The sequence below is a fragment of the Labrus mixtus genome, chromosome 9 (genome assembly GCF_963584025.1).
Source record: "Labrus mixtus chromosome 9, fLabMix1.1, whole genome shotgun sequence".
Classification (NCBI taxonomy): domain Eukaryota; kingdom Metazoa; phylum Chordata; class Actinopteri; order Labriformes; family Labridae; genus Labrus; species Labrus mixtus.
The window spans coordinates 3727013-3750497 of NC_083620.1; the positions used below are offsets into that span (position 1 = coordinate 3727013).

Below are 23485 nucleotides of genomic sequence, written 5' to 3' on the forward strand. Positions count from 1 at the left end.
TTTTTTGTTCCTATGGCCCTTATTTCTTTTGCATAGTCCTATTCAATTGTATATTGCTAAAAGCAAATTAAATAATTTATTTTGTAAGTAGAAATATTAATTTAATGAATGCATGTAAGCGATTGTAAAACATTATTTGGTGCGTTTTCTTTATGTAATGAAACTAGGACTATGAACTCAAAAACTCAACGAAACAACAAGCACTAGCCAATCAGAGACAGAGTAGGACAGGTCAGGCATTTGCCAACCATATATATAAAAAAAGAAGCTTACTGAACAATGCTCATCAGAAGGGATTAAGAAGTGGGTATACACGTTGTACCTGTGTATACCCTGCACTACACCACCTCATTTCAGTCTGTTTCATTACCAGGTAAAGTCTCCTCATAGGAGCTTTAAGTATTTAAGGTCCCAGCACTCACAGTCATTAATGCTGCAGTGTGTGAGTGTCTGCATCACAGTGAATGAGTCATAAAATCAAAGTGCCGCATCAATATCTGTACCAAGAAACGCATCCGGGCCACTTTATGGTTTCATAAGTTTCTGTGAATGAAACAAAGTGTCACACATTGAGGAGGGAGACGGCCATTTATTACCAGCAAGTGACACATCCTTCTCTACAAATACAAGAGAGATGACTCACTCTGTTCCATTTAATACATTATATACTGTAATCCTACAAAATAATTAAGCTGTAAATTGCCACTGACTGTGAATAGTCCTGTGTAATATATACTGTATGTAGTCATGTGAAATGATTAGCTTAAATACTGGTGTACAAGTCTGAGTGGGTGTGAAGTCTGCACATTGAGCACAACCAAAATCTATAATCAAGACAAACAAATTAAAAAAAGCCTTCTGGGATCCATGTGAGCCCTAGTACATTACTCTTACAGGCAGCTGATGACTCAGTGTGTTCACTGATATATCACCAGAACACATGAGTGTCATTCAAACTGGATGTGCTGCCAGATTATGTGTTCAGTATTTTCCTTATCAAAGGAAATATGGAGCTTTTCAAAGTATGAATTAACTCCATTCCAGCAGGCAAAACCTGAATATAACAGAAGAGTGTTTCCTTTTAGTTTCAGGTCTTATAGATTAGAAAATATAAGTCATATTAGTTCATAAATTATACCATTTTCAACTCCTTATTTGCTCAATTACTTCTTATACTGTATATTATCACAAGACTGCACTGGTTTTGAGGAAAAAAGAAGGAGGTAATTGTTTGTGACTTTAAAAGAAAAATCAACCCTCAGGAGGCTTTTTTGACACCCCGAGTAAAGATCTCCTTCAGTCACTGGAACAAAGACGCCTGTTTCCAAACCAGAGTTGGATGAAAAGGTTGATAACACTCGAAATTAGGTATGCAATCAAGTAGCTAGCAGCCTACTAGCTTGGCACAAACACTTGAAAAAGGAGAAACAGACAGTCTGGCTCAATGGAAAAAAGAAAAAGAAAATGTCATCTCTAAAACTCACCACTTCATGTAAAAAGAAGTGGATTCATGAATCTTAAAAACAATCTCTCAGGAGCTCTAAAGGCTGTAAAACGCCATGGCCAATATGTCAGGCTATTTGAAAGTAAGCATAAGATATAGTAAATAAGATAATGAAAAACATTTTAACAACATGGACGTAGTGATGTCAATCATTGGTTTCTGAAGAGGCGTTATGAAGCGAAACGACTGCGTCTGCCATAGTGGACATTCTGTCACAACCTAACTTTCCACCATCTATGAATAGACAAAGGTGGAGTTAAAGTGTTCCTTGGCTAACAAACAGCTACATCACGTCCACCTGACCCTCAAAATCATCAAAACAGATTAGTTATTTAAAAAAAAAAATCACATTCAAGGAGTTTTCACCAAGGTTGCCCCTTGATGTGAATACAACAAGTTAACAATATAATCATCAATGCCCTGAAACTTTCAAAGATTTTCCTGGGTTTCATTTATAACAAAGCTCTGTGGAGTTTATTATCACTTATAACTCCAAGCATGCGTCGCGATCACTGTCGGAGCCAACATAAAAGAAATTAAAAACATGAATACAATTAATATATATATATAATAAATAAATAAATAAATATATAATAAATAAATAAAGACATGTCCTCACTTGACAATGATCAGCACAAACACAAACAATAATAACTTTGAGAGTTGGTGCGAGCACTGCACTGCTGCTGGCTATGGCTGCGGTTCATGCTACGCTAACATTTATTTAGCTTCATCTACCCTGCTGTGTGTCGTTGCTACACCTTCACTAAGTCTTTTTATGTCAGACCTTCTAATATTCAAGTATAGCAGTAGTGTCCTAAACAGTGGTAGATTATAGTAACGACAGGTTAAAAAGTCGAAAAAAGAAGTGCATTTATAAGACATTGAAGACGTACACATGAAGCAATAAATTATTTAAAACATATAATGAACAAAAACAATAAGATGGAACAGCATTGTGTATGCAACACAGGACATTCGATAGACTACAAAATACATTTTAAGTTGGCGAACGAATGATCATAAACTATATTGTTTAACAAAATTGTAGTTTTTTATCACGCTCCCTTCATGTCAAAAAGTATTTAAAATGTCTGATAAGGCAGACAGGAAATAGAGGAAGTCACTCCTTTATACTTTAATGCTCACTATGAGCCTGTCTCGTGGTTGCCATATTTTGTGGGTGTTTGTGTGTGTTTCACTTCTTTTTTTGACAAAACCCTTCCCCAGAAAGAATACTGTAGAGGCTGAATACATTTACTAACATGATGCTGGAATGTCATCTCACTCTGTATAAGTCAATCATTGACCCACTACTGTACCATGGCTCAGGAAATACATGCTCACACACTGTAACAGTTTCCAAGCCTAACACAGGTGAAACAGATAACGGTTTAACATGAGTCTGGCTCACTTCTCTAAATGTTTCCAAGGTCTCATGATTAATGGATTCATGTTGGGCCTTTGCTAATAATATAACAAAGAGAAGACCTGCTCTGTTTAGAGATAACATTTGTTATGAATTGGCATTATAGAAAAAAAAATGTCTGATTGGTTGAAATTAGGACGGATCATTGAAAATTATTTTGATAACGCCCACAGATGGAAAAGTCAGATCTACGTTAATTACAGTTATTAAATATGCACGGCTCAAACACAATCATCGTCATAAATGCTCTCGCTGAACTATCTGGTCAACATTGTAGCTAATTTTTTCAGTGCAGGAGTTGGCAAACAGTTACATCACGCCTGCCTGTCAGCTTTAAGATCATCAAAACGAATGGGTGTGTGTGTGACTTTCAGGGTTTGTGCAATTCCCCCGAGTGGACACTCAAGAAACTGCAGGTGTTTGCACATCCGTATCGGCTTCATTTTTCAACAGAGGTTTCTGCTTGGGGAAGATACATCCAACAGCCATGTCTGCTGTTGCCATGGTGCTTTTAGAAGCTGTCTGACAGTTTGCAGCAGGCCCAATCTGAAAAAAGTCAGGGAATGTTCTTGTGGCTCTGCTCTCACTGTGCGAGTGTGTGCAGTTATATGACCAAAAAAGTCGGAAGCAGGCAGTGATGGTCACGTGTGTCTCCTTGCACACTGCACGGGTAAAAAAATTTACAAATGAGTTGTGCAACTTAAAAAACGAGTCAGAATGTGCCTGAAAGTGCACAGTATATGGCCAGCAGGGGGCAAATTAACTAGTTGAAAAAACAAGTCTGTATGTAAGTCTTTCTCAGCTTATGTGTAACCTCATTTTCTTATGAATTTATGTTTTCAATCACTACTTTACCGTCTTCTGAAGTATAGTGATATTTAATTTGGTCAGTTATGATCTCATTGAGAGTTAAACATAAAATAAAGCAGCGGATGCTTCAGGGCATGGCTTCCTTGTGATGGACAAAATGCTACCACTACACAAAAAATGTCTTCTTCAGCTTACTGTCGGACTGAAAGACACTTTAAGATGTGAGCTTTTCATTTTCTCTGTAATTATTTTTTTCAAACCTGTCCTTCGCTTGTCTAAACCAGCATACAAAATAATATCACAGTCAACATTCAACATTGATGCACTTTGCTAATCACACTAGAGTTAGCTGAAAAATAGTCTGACTTTTGACATCCAGATTGTTTTCGGTTTTCTGAAGGTAATAATAGGAAGATTACCAATTAGGCATCCTGTACCTTCTACATCTTTTGGTAGAATTTGTAAATAGAGATTCAACCGTGCCGGGCCTTTCCTCCTGACCAGTCGTAAAACTAGGCTAAAAAAGCAGCAATAAAGAAGGGGCCAGATACAGTCTATGAACAATGCTCAAAGTAACTATGCTGTGTGGAACCTCTGGCTAACGTTATGAACCCAGACGGTACATTCTTTGGTTTTCAGACATATCTGAAAGTTCATAAATGTGCAGGTTGTTATTGGCTAACATAAATAATTATAAAGGATCTCATGGTCAAACTATGTGACTTAAAGGAGGCAAAAAATCACTTTGTTTTTGGTCTGAAAAAAGATAGAAATGCTTGATCTCCTGCTTAGAATATATAAACAGCTCTCCCTCCTGTTTAGCTGGTGACATTAACTCACCTTTTGTTTAAGATGACACAAGTTTTATGTGGGAACTTTAAAAACTGCAATTCAAGTGAACGTCTTTGTGAGGCAAACGTACTTACTATAACTACGAAAACAACATCTTTAAAGGTTCTTGATGTGAGGCCGGAGGAGGTGTAAATGCATTTGTACATTTAAAAGAAAAAAAAAACACTTAATAAACACAAGTAGTAATTTAAAGCTGAGTATTTGTGATAGTCTTCTGGCGGGACCTTTGTGTTTTCTATGAGAAATTTCACTCCTAGGGTCTGATTTACATTAGGATTGTGAAGCTCTTTGCACTCACTAAACCCGTGCAAATTACACAAGAAAAATGACACTAATTCACAAAAAACCCACACAAAGGGGTAAATGCACACTGAACTGGGCTGCAGAGCAAAACAGCGTCTCTGTGTGTCTGTGGGGTTTGCACACATTTAATTAACCATTATGCAATCATTTGATGAAAAATTGCCCCTTTCTTTGCAAATCAGCCTTTAGTGCAAAAAGCGTCTAATTCACAAACACCGGCAACAGCCACACACAGAGTATAATAAATGACTGTCTGTTGAGAGATGGTGGAAACTGCGCCGCAGTATTTAAAAGAGATGTCACGCTCAAACCTTCCAGTGATCATGAAAACAATTTCTTCTCTGTATGACTTAAAATAACTGATCTGTAAATTAAGTCCGTCAAAATGACTTTGATATTTACTTTTATTAATATAACCAGGGGTCCAATCAGTCAAGGGCTGTGTGCGGCTCCACACTTCATCCACATGTGTGGAGACGGTCTGCAGCTGTTACCATGACGAGGGTGTAAAACTGAGAGGAAGCTTTGTTTTAAACGGTGAAACTCAAATCACATTTTAAGAGTCTGGCCTCAGAATTAAGTTGAAAAAGTTTCCCCTTGACTCCTAGCTCATCATCTTTATGTGGACAGAACTGAACTCCGTCAGCATGAGAGTGCAGCTCTGAGCAGAGTAAAGGTGCAGATCTCTTGTCTCCACATTCACACACAAAACATGAGCAAACTTTCTCAGAGAAGAACAACTTTTTGGGTGTGTTTGTGCCAGGATATAATTATATTAGGGCTGGGCAACGATTAAAGGTTTTAATCGCGTTAATCGCATGAGTTCCTGTGATTAATCGCGATTAATCGCATTGTTATACGCAAAATCCAATAATGAATTAAAAAGTAGTGTATAGCGCACTTTTATTGTAAATGTACTTCTCAACTTAAACAATGTAATCAAAGCAAATAAATACAAAACTAAAGCTTATTGCATTTGTTGCAGTCTGGACGCAGAGTGGTGTGGGTCTCCTCTCTGCTCTCTGACTGACAGCCTGTGAGTGCTTTTGGAAGGGGGAGGGGCTCACGGCAGCACCCGCTGCTCGTTGAGGACAGTAACTGCAGAGCAATACGTGCTTTCACGTCAGTTTCTTACACCAAAAAAGTCTCCAATAACACCAGAAAAAGTCGCTAGATTTGTCGCTAGTAGCTGTTGACAAAAAAAGTCGCCAAGGGGGTTTGGAAAGTCACCAGATTTAGCGAGAAAGTAGCCAAGTTGGCAACACTGTTTCCTCTTTCCTGTGAGCGCTAGTGATGTGTAGTTCGTGAACGATTCGTTCAAAATGAACGAATCATTTGGGTGAACGAACTGAACTGAATCACTTACTGAAAAGAGTCGTTCATTTCTCAACTTCAGTTGCGCTCTCCTCTCTCCCGTCTCGTGTCTCTCTCTCTAGACCGTAAGAGTCACTCAAAGCCCGCCATCCTCTCCTCAGTCAGTACAGTGTGTGTGTGTGTGTGTGTGTGTGTGTGTGTGTGTGTGTGTGTGACTGAGGCTGGTGACTCGCAGTCTCGCTCGTTCACGTTCAGTCAGTGTTTCGTTCACTGAACGTGCTGAGAGGAAGAGAGTGACTCGGAGGCGGAGCTCTCGTTATTATTATTAATTTATTAAATTAATTAATGAGTTAATGCGAAAATAATGCGTTAACGTGCCCAGCCCTAAATTATATATATGCTCTGTGAATTAAACATAGTAATGGAGCAGATAGTGGGAGCAAAATGAATCACTACTTTTTGAGCTATTAGGGGCTACAATCTAATCTCGATCATATCTTAGTGAAATCCCTCCTAAGTGTCCTTATTGGCTGTTGGAGAGATAGCTAATATTATGACTCTATGTATTTATCTAAACGATGTCTGTGTGATGTAGCTTCTTCTAACCATTGTAATAATTCCCAGAAGTTTGAAAAAAAGAAGAAAAAGAAAAAAACCTTTGAACAACAGAACTAACCAAAAAAAACAAAGTTTCATCGCCGCCTTTCATCGTTACTGTTTTTAGGAAATATTTTCCCTTCAACAAAAACTGCTCTTCCTGATATCGTGCCCACTTTAGAGGTGGAGATGAGTGCAGCGGGTAGCTTTTTGCGACGAGTGGGCAAGCCGGTGGTAAATGTTTTGTACTTAGCGACAGAGCTGCTTGGTTGATACAGCAGGGCCCTCCCCCTCGCTCCAGTTAAACTTCTAGTAGATTCAAGGATGCTCTCTCGGCCTCTTCTCCTATCTGACAGATCGACTCCAATGGATTCCTCTTAAATAAAGCTCAAATAAATAAAGACAAATTCTCTCCAGACTGGCTGCGTTTCCAGTCAGGCCCTCCTAGCAGCTCACTGTAGCCCTCTGTGGAGTCTTCTGATGTTTTACACATCAACTTCTTCTTTAAGCTCTTACACATCGGCCGCTGATCATTTATACTTTTTCCAGTGATTTTGTGATTTTCAGGTAACCAATCAACAACTAATCCAACAAATCGATCAATCAGTGAGTCCCTCCTCTCAGACACTTTGATTCCAGTGGTTTACTTGGTCTTGGGCACCACCAGTATTTCATCTCCGTCCTGGATGCTGTAGGAGTGGAGAGCGCGCGTGTTGTATCTCATCTCCTCAGGGCCGAAGGCGCTGAACTTGTCGATGTAATAGAGCCTCATGCTGTTGGTGGAAAGCTGCACGACGGTCGTCAGTTGCTTCTTCAGCTCAGCTACTGTCTGGTCCAGGCGGATGTTCAGCTGGATAAAAAGAAAATAAACAAAAGAGACATGTTTTATAACAATGAAGCCGTACTGAGACTCTTAAAAACTACTGTAGCTGTGCATGTGTGAGTGCAAATGGCCGATTCCAGTGTGAAGTTGGGGTGAGGAGGTGATGTGTACACTTGGACATTCACCATCAGCAAGTTGGCATTGTTCATGTTGAGTGGAGTTTCTCTGCTTTAAGGCCCTGACACACCAAGCAGATGACAAAGAACTAGTGGCGATGAAGGACGCCTGTTGCGTCGCATCACGTCGCCTCACATCTTGGCCTAAAAGTGGCACTAGAACACACTGCAAAGACTACAGTCGACGTCCAACGGCCACCTTGTTATGATACGAGAAGACCATTTTCACACCGTTGTCGCGCACCGCTCGTATTATATGTAGCCTACCAATGGAGAATAATGTCTGAAAAAAAAAAGGTTTAAAATGGCGCTGGCGTTGTCAGGCCTTGGTATTAGTGGAAAAAGAAAAGAAGAAGCAGAGGCGACAAATAAGGACCGATAGCAAACAATCTCCTTGGTGTGTCAGGGCCTTTTATACTCTTTACTGCTCACCTCAGTTGTCTTATTTTGTGTTTTCTGTAATTGGGTTTGTGTGTTGTAGAAACATCCTTATGCATGTTGTAGTGATATTAACATAGAAATAGGAGCCAATGCATACTCCTCTACCTCGTTTTTTAAATGTTGATTGTTTTACAGTGTCCTTGTGTACCCACAAAGGCGCTTATAAATTAAATGCATTATTATTATTTATTGTCCTCTAATCTAAGCTGAACAAGGTATTTCTAGTTGTGAAACTGGGTCTGACACAGATAACTACTCAAGCCCTAACAGGACATGTATCCATACATTTCATTTTACTCTAATTCCTGTGAATGGAGGACGGATGCGTTGGTGTATATGTGTAGTGATTATCGTTTAAAACATACATATCTATTTTCCTACATTAAGAAGAATGAATGTGCCTTTAGGGCTTCCGTAGATAATCTTCCCCTGTAAGGGCATGCGTATCTAATAAATGTCCAGATAATGTCAGGACCGGTATGTCCTGAAACTGTCGAGCAAATGTCTGGAGTTCATTTTCTAAAAGGGCTTCTTAAACCCTCACATCAGGAACAATTAGGGGCACCACACTACAACTTAACCTTAGCAGAACATTTCATTTTTTATTGTTAAAGGGGAATACCAGTATTTGCAAACCTAGTCTTTTTTCCTTGATGAGTAATAAGAATAAAACATTTTGGAGTATCTCAAGTAGTGTACAATTTTTTTTTAATATATGCTCAAAGCTCCTGATATTCTACAAACATTTTAAGGGTGAGCAGCTTGTGTGAACTCACTTGAGCCTCAGGTATCCTCTTGCTTTGTGCTGTCAGGTTAAATTAAGTTTTTCCTTAACTTTGCCACGTATTCCTATACTCTGATTTCCTCACATGTCCTTTGTACTTGATAGTGACATAGTTCTGTAATTGCATTTACTTTATTAACTACTTAACAAGTCCTTTATTTGACTTCAAGTAATGCGAATGCTGAACTGTTACAGTCCTTACATGCACTCTGTGAGTAGGTTATACATTAGATAGATTTTTTCTCATAGTCCACTGCACAGCTCCTACATTGCACCTTTTGTACATTTTGTGTTTTTTATTTTTTTATATTTTACATTTTTAAATTCTATTTTATATATTGTAATATCTTCTTATACTGTATTATTTAAGTTGTTGCTAGTTCTGCTTTATTTCCTTGTTAATTGTTTAGCACCAATACACCAAGTCAAATTCCTTGTATGTGTAAATGTACATGGCAATAAACCCCGATTCTGATTCTGATTCTGATTCTTGAAGGCTGCAATCGCAATAAGTCTGAACAGGGGGCAGTGTGGGCATAACTTAACACACCTCTTGCACTTTTTCCTCACAGTGAACCTCCACCTGGGCACGGCAGCGAGGTCTGAGGTCAATCTCGGCGAGTGGTTCCAGTTTCCCGTACTTAGTCACCAGAGAGTGGTACCTAAAGGAGAAAAGAGGAGCCATGACACGAGCACATGAAACAGATGTTCATTACAGTTCAGCTGCGTTTAGACCAAGAGTAAACAGAAGTTCAGCTCACTTTAGATGTGAGACTTGACCTCAGGGTCATTTGTGTTTATAAGTGTTGATTTAACACATCCTTTAAATATCTGAGCCTCTATATACTGTGTCAACAATATCATCGCTCTCTCCAGGAACTGTCTGGATTCCTGTCACTTCAAGCTACTTGAAGCAGAACAGTGCAGAGTTTGTTGACTTGTCGTTGAAGAATCTGTACCAGGACAACTACCGGCTTACAATTTCAGCCGTGAGGACCTGTACATCTGTGACTACATCCACTGAAAATCTGAATAAAAGCATTGTGTGAACACGTGCGTCGCCTCATCCCAGAAAAAGACAAACAGATCCAGGCTTTTACTTTCAAAAAGAACACCTAATGCATGCAAAGGGGGCCACATATCCAACTTCAGCACACTGCTCAGAAACTCTCTGTACCTCAGTACATGTGATGGCGTTCACTGACTCCAGAGTAAACCCCGCTTACATTCTCAGCCATGAGCTGCAAAATTACCAAATCAGTTCACTGTTATACGAGCACGTTCAATTAACGCACTTATTGAGAAATCAGGGTTGCTAACCCTAAAGTATGCCCTGCCTTATCATCTAATGACTCTCAATGGCACCATAATTGACAAAATGAAGTTCATGATATGTTGAAGAAGACTTGAAACCAAGCAGCAACCTCTGGGTTTACATTTTAATATAGGTGCGGTATGTGACCTTCTTGGCAGCGCGCCTCAAGTGGACACCCAAGGCACTGCAATTTGTTGTAATTCTGCATTGGCCCAGTTTCAACACCCGAGGTTGTCGCTTAGTAGAGTCAGCATTTCCAACATGGTGACGACCACCATTACTGTAGGCTTCATGTGCTCAGTACCTGTCGGGGAGCTCCTCCTCAGGGTAGTCTAAGTAGTAACGGATGAAGAATCTCTCTGCGTCTTCCCTCTCATTATCAGTCACAACACTGCCGTTTAGCAAAGATATTGCAGGGAGCCTGTGGGGGAACACATACACTGTTTTTAATGCAGTGTAGCAGCAGGTCATTATGAGTCAAAAATTACCTTCCAAAGCTCAAATTTCAATCAGCTATCAGTGTTAGAAGACAATGAACAACTTTTTTAAAATTACTATTTAGGTAACCAATCTCACTGATGTCATCGCAGCGACTCACTGTGCTATCATGAGGCTCCGTCGCTCTACGTTGGTGTAAGTCTGCAGTAAGGGAATGCCCTGCAGCCGAACCTCCTCCAGTCTTGGAAAGAAGTTCAGCTTCTCGATGTCATCCCATTGGCTGAGACCTGAAAACACACGCAAAGAACTAAGAGAAACTGCCCCTTTTTTTAAAAGTAAATAATCCAGATTTGTCTTGAAGACTGGAAGCGATGGAGAGAAGACATTTGAACACATCTTTAGGTATTGCTTTTGTCCCCTCCACTCCCAACAGAGCTCTAAAAATAGGATCACCACTAATACTCCTCAAAATAGAAACGTTTCCTGAGATAAAAGCTGAAGCAGGGAAGGAATCTGTCCTGAGTCTCTGCAAATAACACCAAGCTGTGAGGATACAGCGACATGTTTGCTTGTGCTAATTTTACCAAGTGTTTTCAAATCAATGCAGGCGGATGCTGATACTGTTATTCTTGAAGTACCAAAATAATCCAGTACAGCAAAAAAAAAAACCAATACGTTTACACCCACAAAAAAACATTACACTGTACTACATCAACACACCAGAACAAACATATTTACAACACGCACGCGCACACACACACGCACGCGCGCACACACACACGCACGCGCGCACACACACACACACACACACACACACACACACACACACACACACACACACACACACACACACACACACACACACACACACACACACACACACACACACACACACACACACACACACACACACACACACACACAGTCATATCCACTGACCTGAGTTATTCAGGTTCATGCTGCGTAGTTTGGGAAAGAGTCGTTGCAGTATGTCCTTGTTGTCCTGAATGGAGGTCAGGTGGTTGTTGGCCATGATCAGAGTTTCCAGGCTGGGGAACATGGGGCCAAACTTGCGGACTTCGGTCCAGTCCTTCAGGCTGTTGTCGGTGATGTGTAGCAGGCGCAGGGTGGGGCAAACCACGCTTGAGACACTTACACTGCTGTACTCGTTAAGGCACAGAAACAACTCCTCCAACCTGCAGATTTTCAGAAAATGTCAACATTATTTCAGGGGTTTCCACAGACATAAAAAGAAGTCAGCCAGTGGGAAAAAAGAAGCCAGCAAGAGGAGTAAGGAGAAAAGATTGGCGGTAAAAGCCTAAATCTGGTGGTTTCAGGCACTTTTTAATCCCACTTTTATATCAGGCTTCTCTTTGATAACCAAATTCTTAAAAGATTTTGATTTACTGAAAAGGGCAATTAGGCCTCTATCCTGTCAAATAAAAGTGCTCTTGGGAAAATTTAAGGTGGGCAACCTAGGCTGTATGGTGGCCCAGAGGAGTACTGGACTAGAGTCTCACAACAGGGGGCTTCAGTAGCCTAGCAGTTATGTCCCACGTCCCATGCACAGAGGCTATGGTGCTTTCTTCAGCTGCCGTAGGTTGGAATCCAACCTCGGTCCTTTGCTGTATGTCACCCCCTCCTGACTCTTCAGCTGTCCTCTCTAATAAAGGCAAAAACGGTTTCACAACAGTATAGGGTTCATTTAAACCTAGTTAGGTACAAGTAATAAGAGGGGGGTCTGAGGGTCACCCAACACTCAATTCCCTGGATTGGGTTGAGGATTAGTACAACAATTTGTTGTGGTAATTAAAATATGTAAAAGGAAAACAGAAAATCAATGCTTCTTCCTGTAAGAGACTCACGTTGTTGAAAGATTTCATCAATCATTTTTGACATGTTCGTTATAAAACGGAGTAGTTTAATGTAAAACACAAAACTCATGAGAGATTTCTGTTTAGTGCTTTTTTCTTTAAATAACAAACACACTTTGCTGTGATTTTTTACAATGCAGTGTACTTTTCAAAATAAATATCTCGGTTAATTTTCAAATGAGTTAAATCACATCGAGCAAACGACCCCGTTGGAAACGATGATTAGCTTAGCTTCCATGCCTTCACTTGGGCCAGTCTCTTTTTAGAGAGAGGCCAGTACCTCATTCACAACAGTATAAAAAATACAAAACTATCCCTTTAATACCTGAATTAAAATGAAGACACAAACCTTACAGAGCAGCCAAACACAGAATCTTCCAGAAGAGATCTAACCCCAATAAAGAAATGTATTTGACAGTTATGATGTAAAGAAACATTTTGACTTTCTTTTAAGCTGACACACTTTTCAACTATAAATGCATGTTTTAGTAAACTCCCCAGACAGTTTAAATAACCTTCAGAAAATCTGACTGAAGCAGTCTGTGAGATGGAAATGAGGACGACCATCTCTGCAATTATTTTGCTCATATTAGTGAAACACTGAAGTCTGATCACAGCTGAGCGCTCCTGTGTCCACACACACTGAGGGGGCGGAGTTATCACATACAGACAGGCATCTTTCTTATGATCGTCATGATTTTATTGAGAGCAAGAGCTTTTAAAATGTTCGGGAAAGTGAGGTGCAACTTGTAAATCAGGCAGTTTTTTTTAGAATTATCAACATAAAAGGAAGCCGGCTAAACTTAAGCGCCTATTTAGCTGTTTATGAAAAGCCCTAATAATTAGTGGTAATAAGTGTCTATCATTTTGATTATAATCTTTACATGGGTAGATACCACTGGGGCTGGTGTTTTACAAGTCTCACAGGATTAAAACAAAGCTCCTCTAAGAGGCCCAATAACAACATCAGCAGCCTGTAGATACTTCTCTTACTCGGGTATCTCCCTGGCGAGCAGCAGCACAGTGTCCCAGGACACCTGAGTGTTGTTGAGGACGAGGCGTCGGACCCGAGAAAAGGCTTCGGCACACCGTGGATCAAGGGCCATTCCCGCCAGGGGGTTGGAGCTCAGGTTCAGAAAATCCAGGTTGGGGATGTTGGAGACAATTTTACCGATCTGAAAATGAGAAACTCATTTTTAAATGTTGTGCTGTTGTACTTTCATAAACCTGTGTCCATATTTCAGCTTACAACTTATAACACACTCACATTCTTTTACACAACAGCTAACCGTTACAGTCAACCACTTTCCAGCTAAGTTAGCATTTAATGGCTGTTAAAGGAGAACTTCTTCTGCACTACTGAGGTGTCCAAAGTGACCTGGCTGACAGACTTTGCTGGAGTTTGCCCTCGTCAATAACAAATACTCAACAACCAGAGCAGGGGGGAGGTACAATGAAGATAGATGAGAACCCTGTTGAGTCTAAAGTCAGAGTTTATGTGTCCCGAAGCTGGCTCTCTTTTAACCTGGCCAGATCACTATGGTAACTGACTCAATGTTCAGGCTTTTGGCTTTGAATCGGCTGTAAAGTGTCGTCATTTCTATTATTCTTTAACTGGGAATGGGGGGCCTGATAGCCCAGCAGATATGTTGAGTGTCCCCAGTAGTTCAGGCTTTGTAGAGCCAGCTTACTCATAGAAAGACTGGGTAAGTTTGACTCGCTTCATAGTACACCCCTCAGATTGCAGTTACAGTTAAAGGGGGTTCCTTTACCATTATTTCATCAAATGCATCTCTATGGCGACTGAATGGATTTTAAATTAACTGTTTTTGGACAAATAATGGCGCAGAAGATTGAGATAACTTTAGTCAGGTTTTGAATGCCAAAAATAGCTTTCAGTCAGACACGTTCATTGTTGGTTTGACAACAAATCAAATATGAACTATAGTAAGCCTTCATTTTTTAATGAGAGTGAACTTGTGGATTAAAAACAACAGGCAGCACCTCATGCCAGTCCTGCAGTTTGTTGTGCGACAGGTCCAGCTCGATGACGTGGGCACAGAAGGCGACGATTTCCGCCCGCTCCCCGGCCCTGCTGATCCCACAGCTGTTCAACACCAGCACACTGGGCAGGTTCAGGCGGTCTGCAGGTCACAGGAAAGAGAGGGGTTTAGAGGGAACACTGAAATAAAGAGGGGGTGTTTGAAATTGGTTCACGGTTCCTTTAATCTCTAGAATCCATTTTTTTAAACGGAGTGGATGTGCCGCTGATTGTTTACTTATAGCATCTACACCTGCAACAAACATGGTGTGAATCATGGGCAGCTCAAAATGATGAGCTTTTGTTTAATCAGGAGTTACAATCACAGAGATGCTCATGTAGACTAAACATTACTTTGAACATCGTTAGGAATGGTTTAGGACCCTTAAGTAACACAATAACCTCTTCTCCCTCTCCACCTTTCCTCCTCCTACTGTATTCCATGTGAATTTTGTAGCTGCTGTCAGAGGCCTGGACTCAGTGTGTGATCAAAGTAGGAGGGGTTAAGATTTGAATTCAGAAAATGACTAAATGTCACAAATCATTAAAAGTATGATTTTTTTGATTGGATTGTCATTTTTGTCCTCCAGCTCACCTTTCATGGGGGATCCTTGAGGACCTGCGGTGGGCACCACCACCACGCCCATACCGGGCCCCCTGCGGCACGGGAAGTTCTCTGGGCTGTACTTTTCACTCATCACCTCCACAAAGGTTCGGCCCTCCATGTCCTCCGGCGGCTCCATGGCTCCGTCCCACTGGGCTGACCCTGCCTCAGCTTGTCCACAATGAGGGGAAGAGGCAGACATCCACAGTAATAAGCTGTACTGCACGCGGGACCCTGTTTTAACCTCCCCGTCAATATTAGTGGCGTTATACATAGTCAAACCTCTGATTGGTCAGATTCTGCCGATCGTCGACTGATCATCTTGTTCTTTTTTTTTTTTTTTTAATTTGCTCTACGGTAGGACTTGATCCATCCTATTTCTCACTGGTTAAGTCTGCATTATGATGACCTTATAACCATATTACACATGACCATTTACAGTATAGGACACACACACACACACACACACACACACACACACACACACACACACACACACACACACACACACACACACACACACACACACACACACACACACACACACACACACACACACACACTGTCAGTCGACCCGCTGCCCATCAGTGTTTGTGCAGATTTAACCACCACAGCAGCCTCAATCTACCCAACTCAGACCAGTGTCAAAGGACTACTAACTTTTTACCATTTGAAGATGTACTGTACTCTCCTGATCATAAAAAGTCCAACAGAAACAGTCCTGCTGCATCACTAAGGGCGCCCACGACCCAAATCCAGTGACAGATCTAGAAACACATTACATCCATTTCTGTAATAATTCATTTTATTGTAGGATTTTTTTCCCACTGCGATACTTAAAAATGACGGCTGTACTCTGACCTTTTGATTGAGTGAATTACAACCTTTCATTCACTGTTCCTATAAGAGCCAATAAGAGCCTGAGTTGAAAGGAGGTGCCTGCCTCTGTCCTGATATATCTATACCTCCACCAATTTCACATGACAGTGCCAATGAGTGACGTTTCTTGTTGCCAATGAAATTCTGAACACGTGGATAAGCTGCTCCAATCAATAACTCAGGATGATTTCTTCTTGCACACACTAAGGAGATTGAATAAAAAAATAAAAGTACAAGTTATTTTCACAAGTTGATTTTTTATACCAAGATAGGCCATGAGTCATAATTTATTTTGAGGAAACAGACAAATGAACAAGGTCTGACTCAAACCCACGATGGCCTCAATGAAGCCTTTGCACACGGTGCCCACGACCACTCAAATAAATTTATGTCCCAGACGAGAAGATTGGGTGAATAAGAAAATAGTTCCAAGTTTTTTGGTTTTTATCCTCTTCTCCATCTTCAACTGAATTTTGGAATTTTTCTTCTTATGGGAAAAAATCTGCAAAGAGATAAGTTGCACCTTTTTTGTCTACAAAAAACAAAAACAGACACAAACTGAAAGTTTCTAAAAGGAGATTTAAAGCCCCAGTGGAGGGGGGGATGTTTTGTAATGTGTCGATTTGCCGGGTCTTTGTAACATAACAATGAGTATGGTCTTTTTACCTGCTCTTTTGTAATGTTAAAAGACAAAGAGTAAGGTCTTTTACCTGTTTTTTGTAAAGTGTCTTGAGAGAACACTTGTTATGAGTTGACGCTATACAAATAAAATTGATTGATTGATTGATTGATTGATTGATTGATTGATTGATTGATTGATTGATTGATTGATTGATTGATTGATTTTGGCTCCCCCTGTAGACAGGGGTAGGTATTATCTATTTTCTGATGTTGTCCTGTACAAACTCAGGGGGTGTTTGATGAAATATATTTTCAAGCTACCTTTTTACAGTCAAATGTATCGCTTATTTTAAATATATTAGCTGTGGAAAATGTGAAACAAAAGCTGTCTCTTTGTCTTGCTGTAGATTGTCTCATCTGACCTCTCCCCCCTTGGCAGAAGATACAGGCATTAAACATTACTGGCAGTTTCCACAGGATCCGTGTGCGCCGCGCACTCCATAGCATAGCGTTCCCTCTCTAGTCAATGCTCGAGTTTCCACTGCAGGCGCCGTGTGGTACGTCTCGGGCGCATGTTGCAGATATTAAGCTTGTTTTCCAAATGAGAACATAGTTGAAAATGTTCAAAAAGTGGTGTCCTTTTTTGGTAGAATTAGAGTCCACTTTATGTCTGTCCTCATGTCACCATGCAGCCGTGATAATTTATTCCCCATTAAAGCATATTTTATAAATTATTCCACTTTTCACTTGCCTAGTTTTTATATATTCAACTTCCATAGCGAGACACATGACTGGTCTGCTCTGATAAACGACTGAATACCTCTTTAAGAGCAGTACGTATGATAGTGGGAGCAAGGAGGGACACAAGTAGGTGTTCTCTGCTTTTATCAGCAAACCACAGACACTGTCCCATTTAAATCTTCCCTGAATGTACCCCGAGGAGACACACACACAAAGTCTGATCTCCATGCTGAAATTATGAAAACAAAACAGAGTGAAGAATGCCCCTTTGACCCCGACCTATCACTTACTGTACGCATCTATAATTAAAATGACGAGCATACGTGTGCTTTTTTTAAACGCTCTGTGGGCAGAGCCGCTGTCGAATCTGCTGCAGGAAAGCATTAATAATGTAGGGATTTTTACTAAAATAAAAATAAAAAGATCCAGTTACAATGTCTTCTTTGGTGAGGCGGGGCTGCACTACTTTGTGGTAATGTATCAAGAACAATTTGTTACTCTTAAGTGATCTAGAATAGCTAATTATTTGTTGTGATGCCACTGTTATTTTTCACAACTCAACGTTATATAGAGGGCAAAAAGCAGTATTAGGAGAAAAAGGTTTTTTTTTTTACCTGCCATGAGGATGAGGAACATGGCAGGACATTTCATTTATATATATTTTTTAAGTTACTGTAAAAGTGGTTTTCTCAGTATTCATAATTTGACAGGCTGCCTACAGCACTGCTTTTCTATTGGTCACTTGTGTTTTGAGTAAGGGGCAGAAACAATAAGATTTTCTCCCCCCAGTTCCTTCCTTCCCTAATATTTACAGTCCATGGTTCCCTCCCAAACATGGAATGTGAAAAAAATGTGAATAGTTTTCTTTTATGATAAGAAACTGTGAACATTTCCACGAGCGGAATAAAGAAAAATAAATGAAAACACATGGCGGAAAGCTGCTTACCTGAAGAGACGCTTCCCGTGATTCGACTACTGTCACTGGTCCCTGTCGTTGACTCTGTTAGTACTGTTGGCCTGTCAAAGAAATCAGAAGCAGTTTGATTCATTTTGCATCCGCTCACAGATGTATTTGTGTATTCATTGTGTGCAGATGAAAGAAAATGTCATTTTTATAGAAAGAAATCCGTCCATAATAAAGATAAAAGTCGAGGCCTTTTGCATCGTTAGTGGTGTCTTACTCCAGAGTGGCTGCTCGGGCTGACAGATGTCTCCAGAAGAAATGCTGGCCCCTCTTTGATCAGACGTCAGGATGTGATCTGGACAGTCCAGAGAAAGGGAGGAGGACTTGGGGGGGGGGGGGAGGGGGGGAGGGGCGGGGGGCTGTCACCACATGACACTGAAGTGCAAACAAGGTCAAAGATCACTGCCTGCCTTGTTATTTATTTACCAGTATCAATAAAATCTGAACAACATCACATTCAGATTTATAGAGAGGTGCTCTGGGTCACGGAATAAAACACAAATCTCAATCTGCATCACATTATACTCAATGATGAAACTTTGTTCAGCAAAAAACTTAATAATAATTACAACATTTATTTATATAGCACTTTTCAACACAGGGTAAAACGTGAGTCTGTTGAACTGAAATTCTGTGAGAACTCTGACTATTTGCTTTTCATGTAATCTAACATCTTAGTAAGTAATACAGTAATATTATGTAGTAATACATTTACCCAGACGATATTTCCAATGTGGCATTCACGGCAAGGACAAAACGACAATAAATGTAAATACATTTTAATAGTTATAGTGTGTATTCTGTCAGAGAGGAAAGTCTGTTTGGTGAAAATGATCGAAACAACAGTAAACAAACCGAATTTAAAAAAATAGTTTTCTGTCATGATTTGTATAATTTGTAATGATAAATAATTATTTGTCGAGTTATGTTAAAAGGTAGGGTTTTAAGCAATTTTGTAAATTAGTCTTTTCTTTTTTAAGAAACAAATAATAACTTTATATGTGGTTTACTTGGTAGAGTAAGAAACATCAATTTGGGGAAAGTGCGCCTATTAGACCAATTATTAAACTTGAATTCTTATCGCAATCGTTTATCATTATCAAATGCACGCCGACATGATATAAAACTCTAAGTGACTCTCAAAAGACCTTAAATTATGTTGTCACTTCATCCATCGGTCGATACGTCACAGGCACCTCTAAAGTGACGGATTGTCAAACGGCATTTTGCTGCTCCTGCTTACTGGACCGTGTGTTGCCAAACGCCTTTAAAAATATAGTCGTTTTAGACTTACGCGCTTATCAGAGGATGTACATCGAGAAGTAAAAAACCCGTGATGTCCTGCCATTCAACAAGAAGATATTGTTAATACGGCAGATTCCTTTATGAAAAATCAATGGTCATTAAAAGATAACTGAGACTTTTACATGTTAATTCCTAGCAAAAGCTCCCCATCAAGTCACGTCATATTGGGGAAAACTGGTGAATCCAACAAGGCAAACGGATTGTAAAAGTTGACATTTCATTGTTTTTAATTAAACTTATTCTAGGAAATGTATACCGAACTACTAATTTAATATAAGGGAATACATAACAGGTCTGACATTGATCCTGCTACACTAAAAATAGGCCGATAAGGAAAACATAAGAAAGAATTTAGGTTTTTCTAAACGGAGTCTGGCTAATTAATTTTTTGAAAACTGAAAACTGAAAAGCATCAAGCTTATCCTGCACACACAGAAAAATTAAATGATTTTCCCATTATATTTCAGGCTTAAGGAATTTACACTTAAGTTGTGAATAAAAATTGCAAACTGAAGGTTGTTGACAGCCCAGCAGCAGACGGTGTCCGGTCCAGACTCGCAGTCTGACCCCCGGCAGCAGCTCGATGGAGCCAGGGATGGATTACAGATGGCAGCGGTAAAAATGTACTTTCAATGAACACAAGCTAAAGCCAGTATACTCCAAGACCGTGTTAAAAACAGAGTATATAAAAAGCCGTGGTTCTACATACCTTTAATGTCTACTTTGTATTTTCCTTGTTGATGACAACAAACCAGCTGTCATTTTGCTCTCCAGTATATCCCGGAAGTGACGTAACGTGTCAGCCGAAAATGATTTTCTTTTTCTTTTACATTTTCAACTTAATTTCACAACATGTTTGCGTGGTGTTTGTGTGCCTGTTGGTGCAGGTTTTATGAAGATGCCGAATTTTTCTTGAAAAAAAACAAAAAAACGGAGGTACCCACTGACAAAAAGATGATGTCATTGTGTTTCTGCTGATAATGATATTTATCCCTCTCCAAGGGGAACATTTATTCAGACTCCCATTTGAAAGACGTGGACTAGGAAACTGTTGGCTTTTATCTCATAAATACTGTATTGCTAACAGAGTCAAAGAAAATCACTTCCTCACCTCTTCATGAAATATCCTGTCGATTCTTTAAGCAGGGTGGCCTTATGGATGTGGAGCAGACTTGTGCTTTTTGTTAATAAGCTGATAAAACACTAAACCATTTCCTTTTTTTAATGTAACTTGGTTTGTTTACTTTATCTGATGATTTTTCTGATCATGGTATTGTTAACTGTTATGTTATATTGTTTGTTTATTGTAAATCAATAAAGTTAATAAAAAAATATATATTCATCTCATCCTGCTTCATATATCTGTAGCAGGCCTTATTGGCCTTCCTGTAGTTTGCCGATATTTCCTATTTATTAGGTTGAAAGACTCTTTTTCATTTCAGACATTTTATCCAGGACGGCTTAACTGGCAAATACAGAAATCTCTGTGAATGTGTCCTACACCTGCACCTGAAAAAACAAAAACCAAGAATAAATTAAAACCGCAAGCGGTGATGAAGGGCTCTCGCACCCCTGTGCATGTCGGGGTGTGTCGCGACCGCGGGAGTGCAGCAGCAGCGGAACGTGACTAAGCAGCAGGCCGTGCAGTGTAAAAGTCGTAGTACTGGCATGTTGAAATAGGCAACGTAATGAAAATCACATAAGATTTTGACATAGAGCAGTTCAGGATGGCACTGTCATGATAGCTATGACATTTGGAGGAAATTGAGCATTGTATATAGGATGTAGTACTTACTCTTTGCAGTAGGGGGCGCTATTGTTGAAGTTGACTATTGTTATGTCAATGTGTTCAGAGGCCAACCCTGATCATACATGTGAAATTTCAATCAGATCAGACAAAGTATATAGGATGCAGTACCGCCTCTTTCCAGTGGGGGCGCTATGTTAATGGCATAATTGTATTAGGTTAGATGTGATCAGGCCAGTACTGACATTGTTCATGTGAAATTTGTTGAAAATCTGACATTATATATGGGAGGTAGTACTTATTATTTGCAGTAGGGGGCGCTATGGTTAAACTATATTATTGTTTTGTCAATGTGTTCAGAGGCCAACCCTGTTGAAGAGCCTTTTTTGTAGGTTTTGTCATGTTGGAAATGCATAGTAAAATTCAGAATTGTAGGTTCAACGTGCAACGTGGGGCCTGAATGTTTGAAATATTGCAGGGGGCGCCATTGAGCCATTAAGCCACGCCCACTCACTTAAACGGTATAACATGATTGACTTTAATACCAGGATTATATGTATGAAGTTTCGGGACAGTACGACTATGTTAAGCCCGTGAAAAAACTACTTCCTGTTTGATGAGCGTGTGTTTTGATGAGCGACGCGTCCGTATGGTGACAGCGTTGGACGTAGGCGTTTGAGGTTGAAAGTGTTGTATGGCCAAGGTGATAGCATGGTCCACACCAATTTTGAGGGGAAAATGAGCTACCTTGTAGCAATGGCTAATGCTAATTGAGAAGCAGTAACTTCCTGTTGTCAACAGGTGGTGCTGTGACTAATCCAAAAATGTCGATCATGGATGTGTTCAGGACGGGTCCTGTATCATGCATGAGAAATTTGAAATTGATTGAACACTAGATGGCAAAGATATAAGCATTTACTTTTTTGGCAACTTGCCAAAACGCTCAAAAAAGTTAAAACGTACGCCACGGCCACGCCCTTTGACGAAATAACGTGCAGCGCACAAACCACCAAAATATAAAATTTTTCATGAGACCTGATGACTGTGGAAAGTTTGGTGAGTTTTCGGGCACATTCAGGCCCTCAAAAGTGGCCGCAAAGAGGCGGACTAAGAACGAGAAGAAGAATAATCGCTAGGGTTTCTAATTACTAACTAATAGAACCATACAGATATCTGTTTTTTTTTTAATCGAGGTGGTAACATTTAGGACCCTGGTAATGTGAGCTGCCTTTCTGAAATGGTTAGGTTTAAGTTTTCATTTATAATAAAACTCATGACAGCTGTGAGTTTTCTGCTTTGACCTGTCAAACTCTCTTCTTTAGGTCTCAGCTGAATTGCCTCATGTTTAACTTAAAATATAACTAACTACCAAGTCGTTTTGGCACTTTATATTTCAAGACTATACCAGCTTCATTTAATGCACAGGACATATACCTTCTGAAAATACTACTTGAAGTGAACAAAAAAGCAGGAGGTGACTATGGTGGAAAGACAAGGAAGGACCAGCAAAAGGGGAATGGATAGTAATGGCAATGTATCGCATTGAGAAGTTGACCTTTTCTTAAAGACGTTATGCTAAATTCTGGAGGTATTGGATGGAAGGTTAAAGAATATGAGCAATGAAATAACATAGAAAGGAAATACTGCATAATTACCTTTTCTCACTTCTCCTGTCTGTGATTTATTCAAGCAGTTTACATTGGTTTGTATGTTAAGGTACAATCCTCCTAAAATCTCCCTGAAGAGGAGACGGACTGAGACTGACATGAATCTGAGGTAAACAAATATTGTGTCAGGGTTTTATCCCCAGCCTCTCCTCCTCCTCTGGACTAGTGGAATAGTCACCACAAATAACACACGAGCTGTATTTGACCATCATCCATGACTTGTCTATTCAGATGATACAATGTCTGTCATAAAATA

General features: G+C 40.0%; 1 protein-coding gene across 2 annotated transcripts; it reads right to left on the reverse strand.

Moving 5' to 3' along the window:
* Positions 1 to 574: 574 nt before the first annotated feature.
* LOC132980075 (tubulin-specific chaperone cofactor E-like protein) lies at positions 575 to 18855 on the reverse strand. 2 transcript variants are annotated; one of them, XM_061045990.1, is made up of 10 exons: positions 18728 to 18855; positions 18493 to 18563; positions 15297 to 15476; positions 14665 to 14804; positions 13654 to 13835; positions 11726 to 11982; positions 10947 to 11073; positions 10653 to 10769; positions 9584 to 9695; positions 575 to 7659 (listed from the first exon to the last, which is right to left on the reverse strand). In XM_061045990.1, exons 3-10 carry the CDS (start codon positions 15442 to 15444, stop codon positions 7453 to 7455), a joined length of 1290 nt encoding a protein of 429 aa, XP_060901973.1. In that variant the 5' UTR covers positions 15445 to 15476; positions 18493 to 18563; positions 18728 to 18855; the 3' UTR covers positions 575 to 7452. The 2 variants fall into 2 exon arrangements, with proteins under 2 accessions (XP_060901973.1, XP_060901972.1); XM_061045989.1 differs by lacking the exons at positions 18493 to 18563; positions 18728 to 18855 and having other exon boundaries at positions 15297 to 18485.
* Positions 18856 to 23485: the final 4630 nt, after the last annotated feature.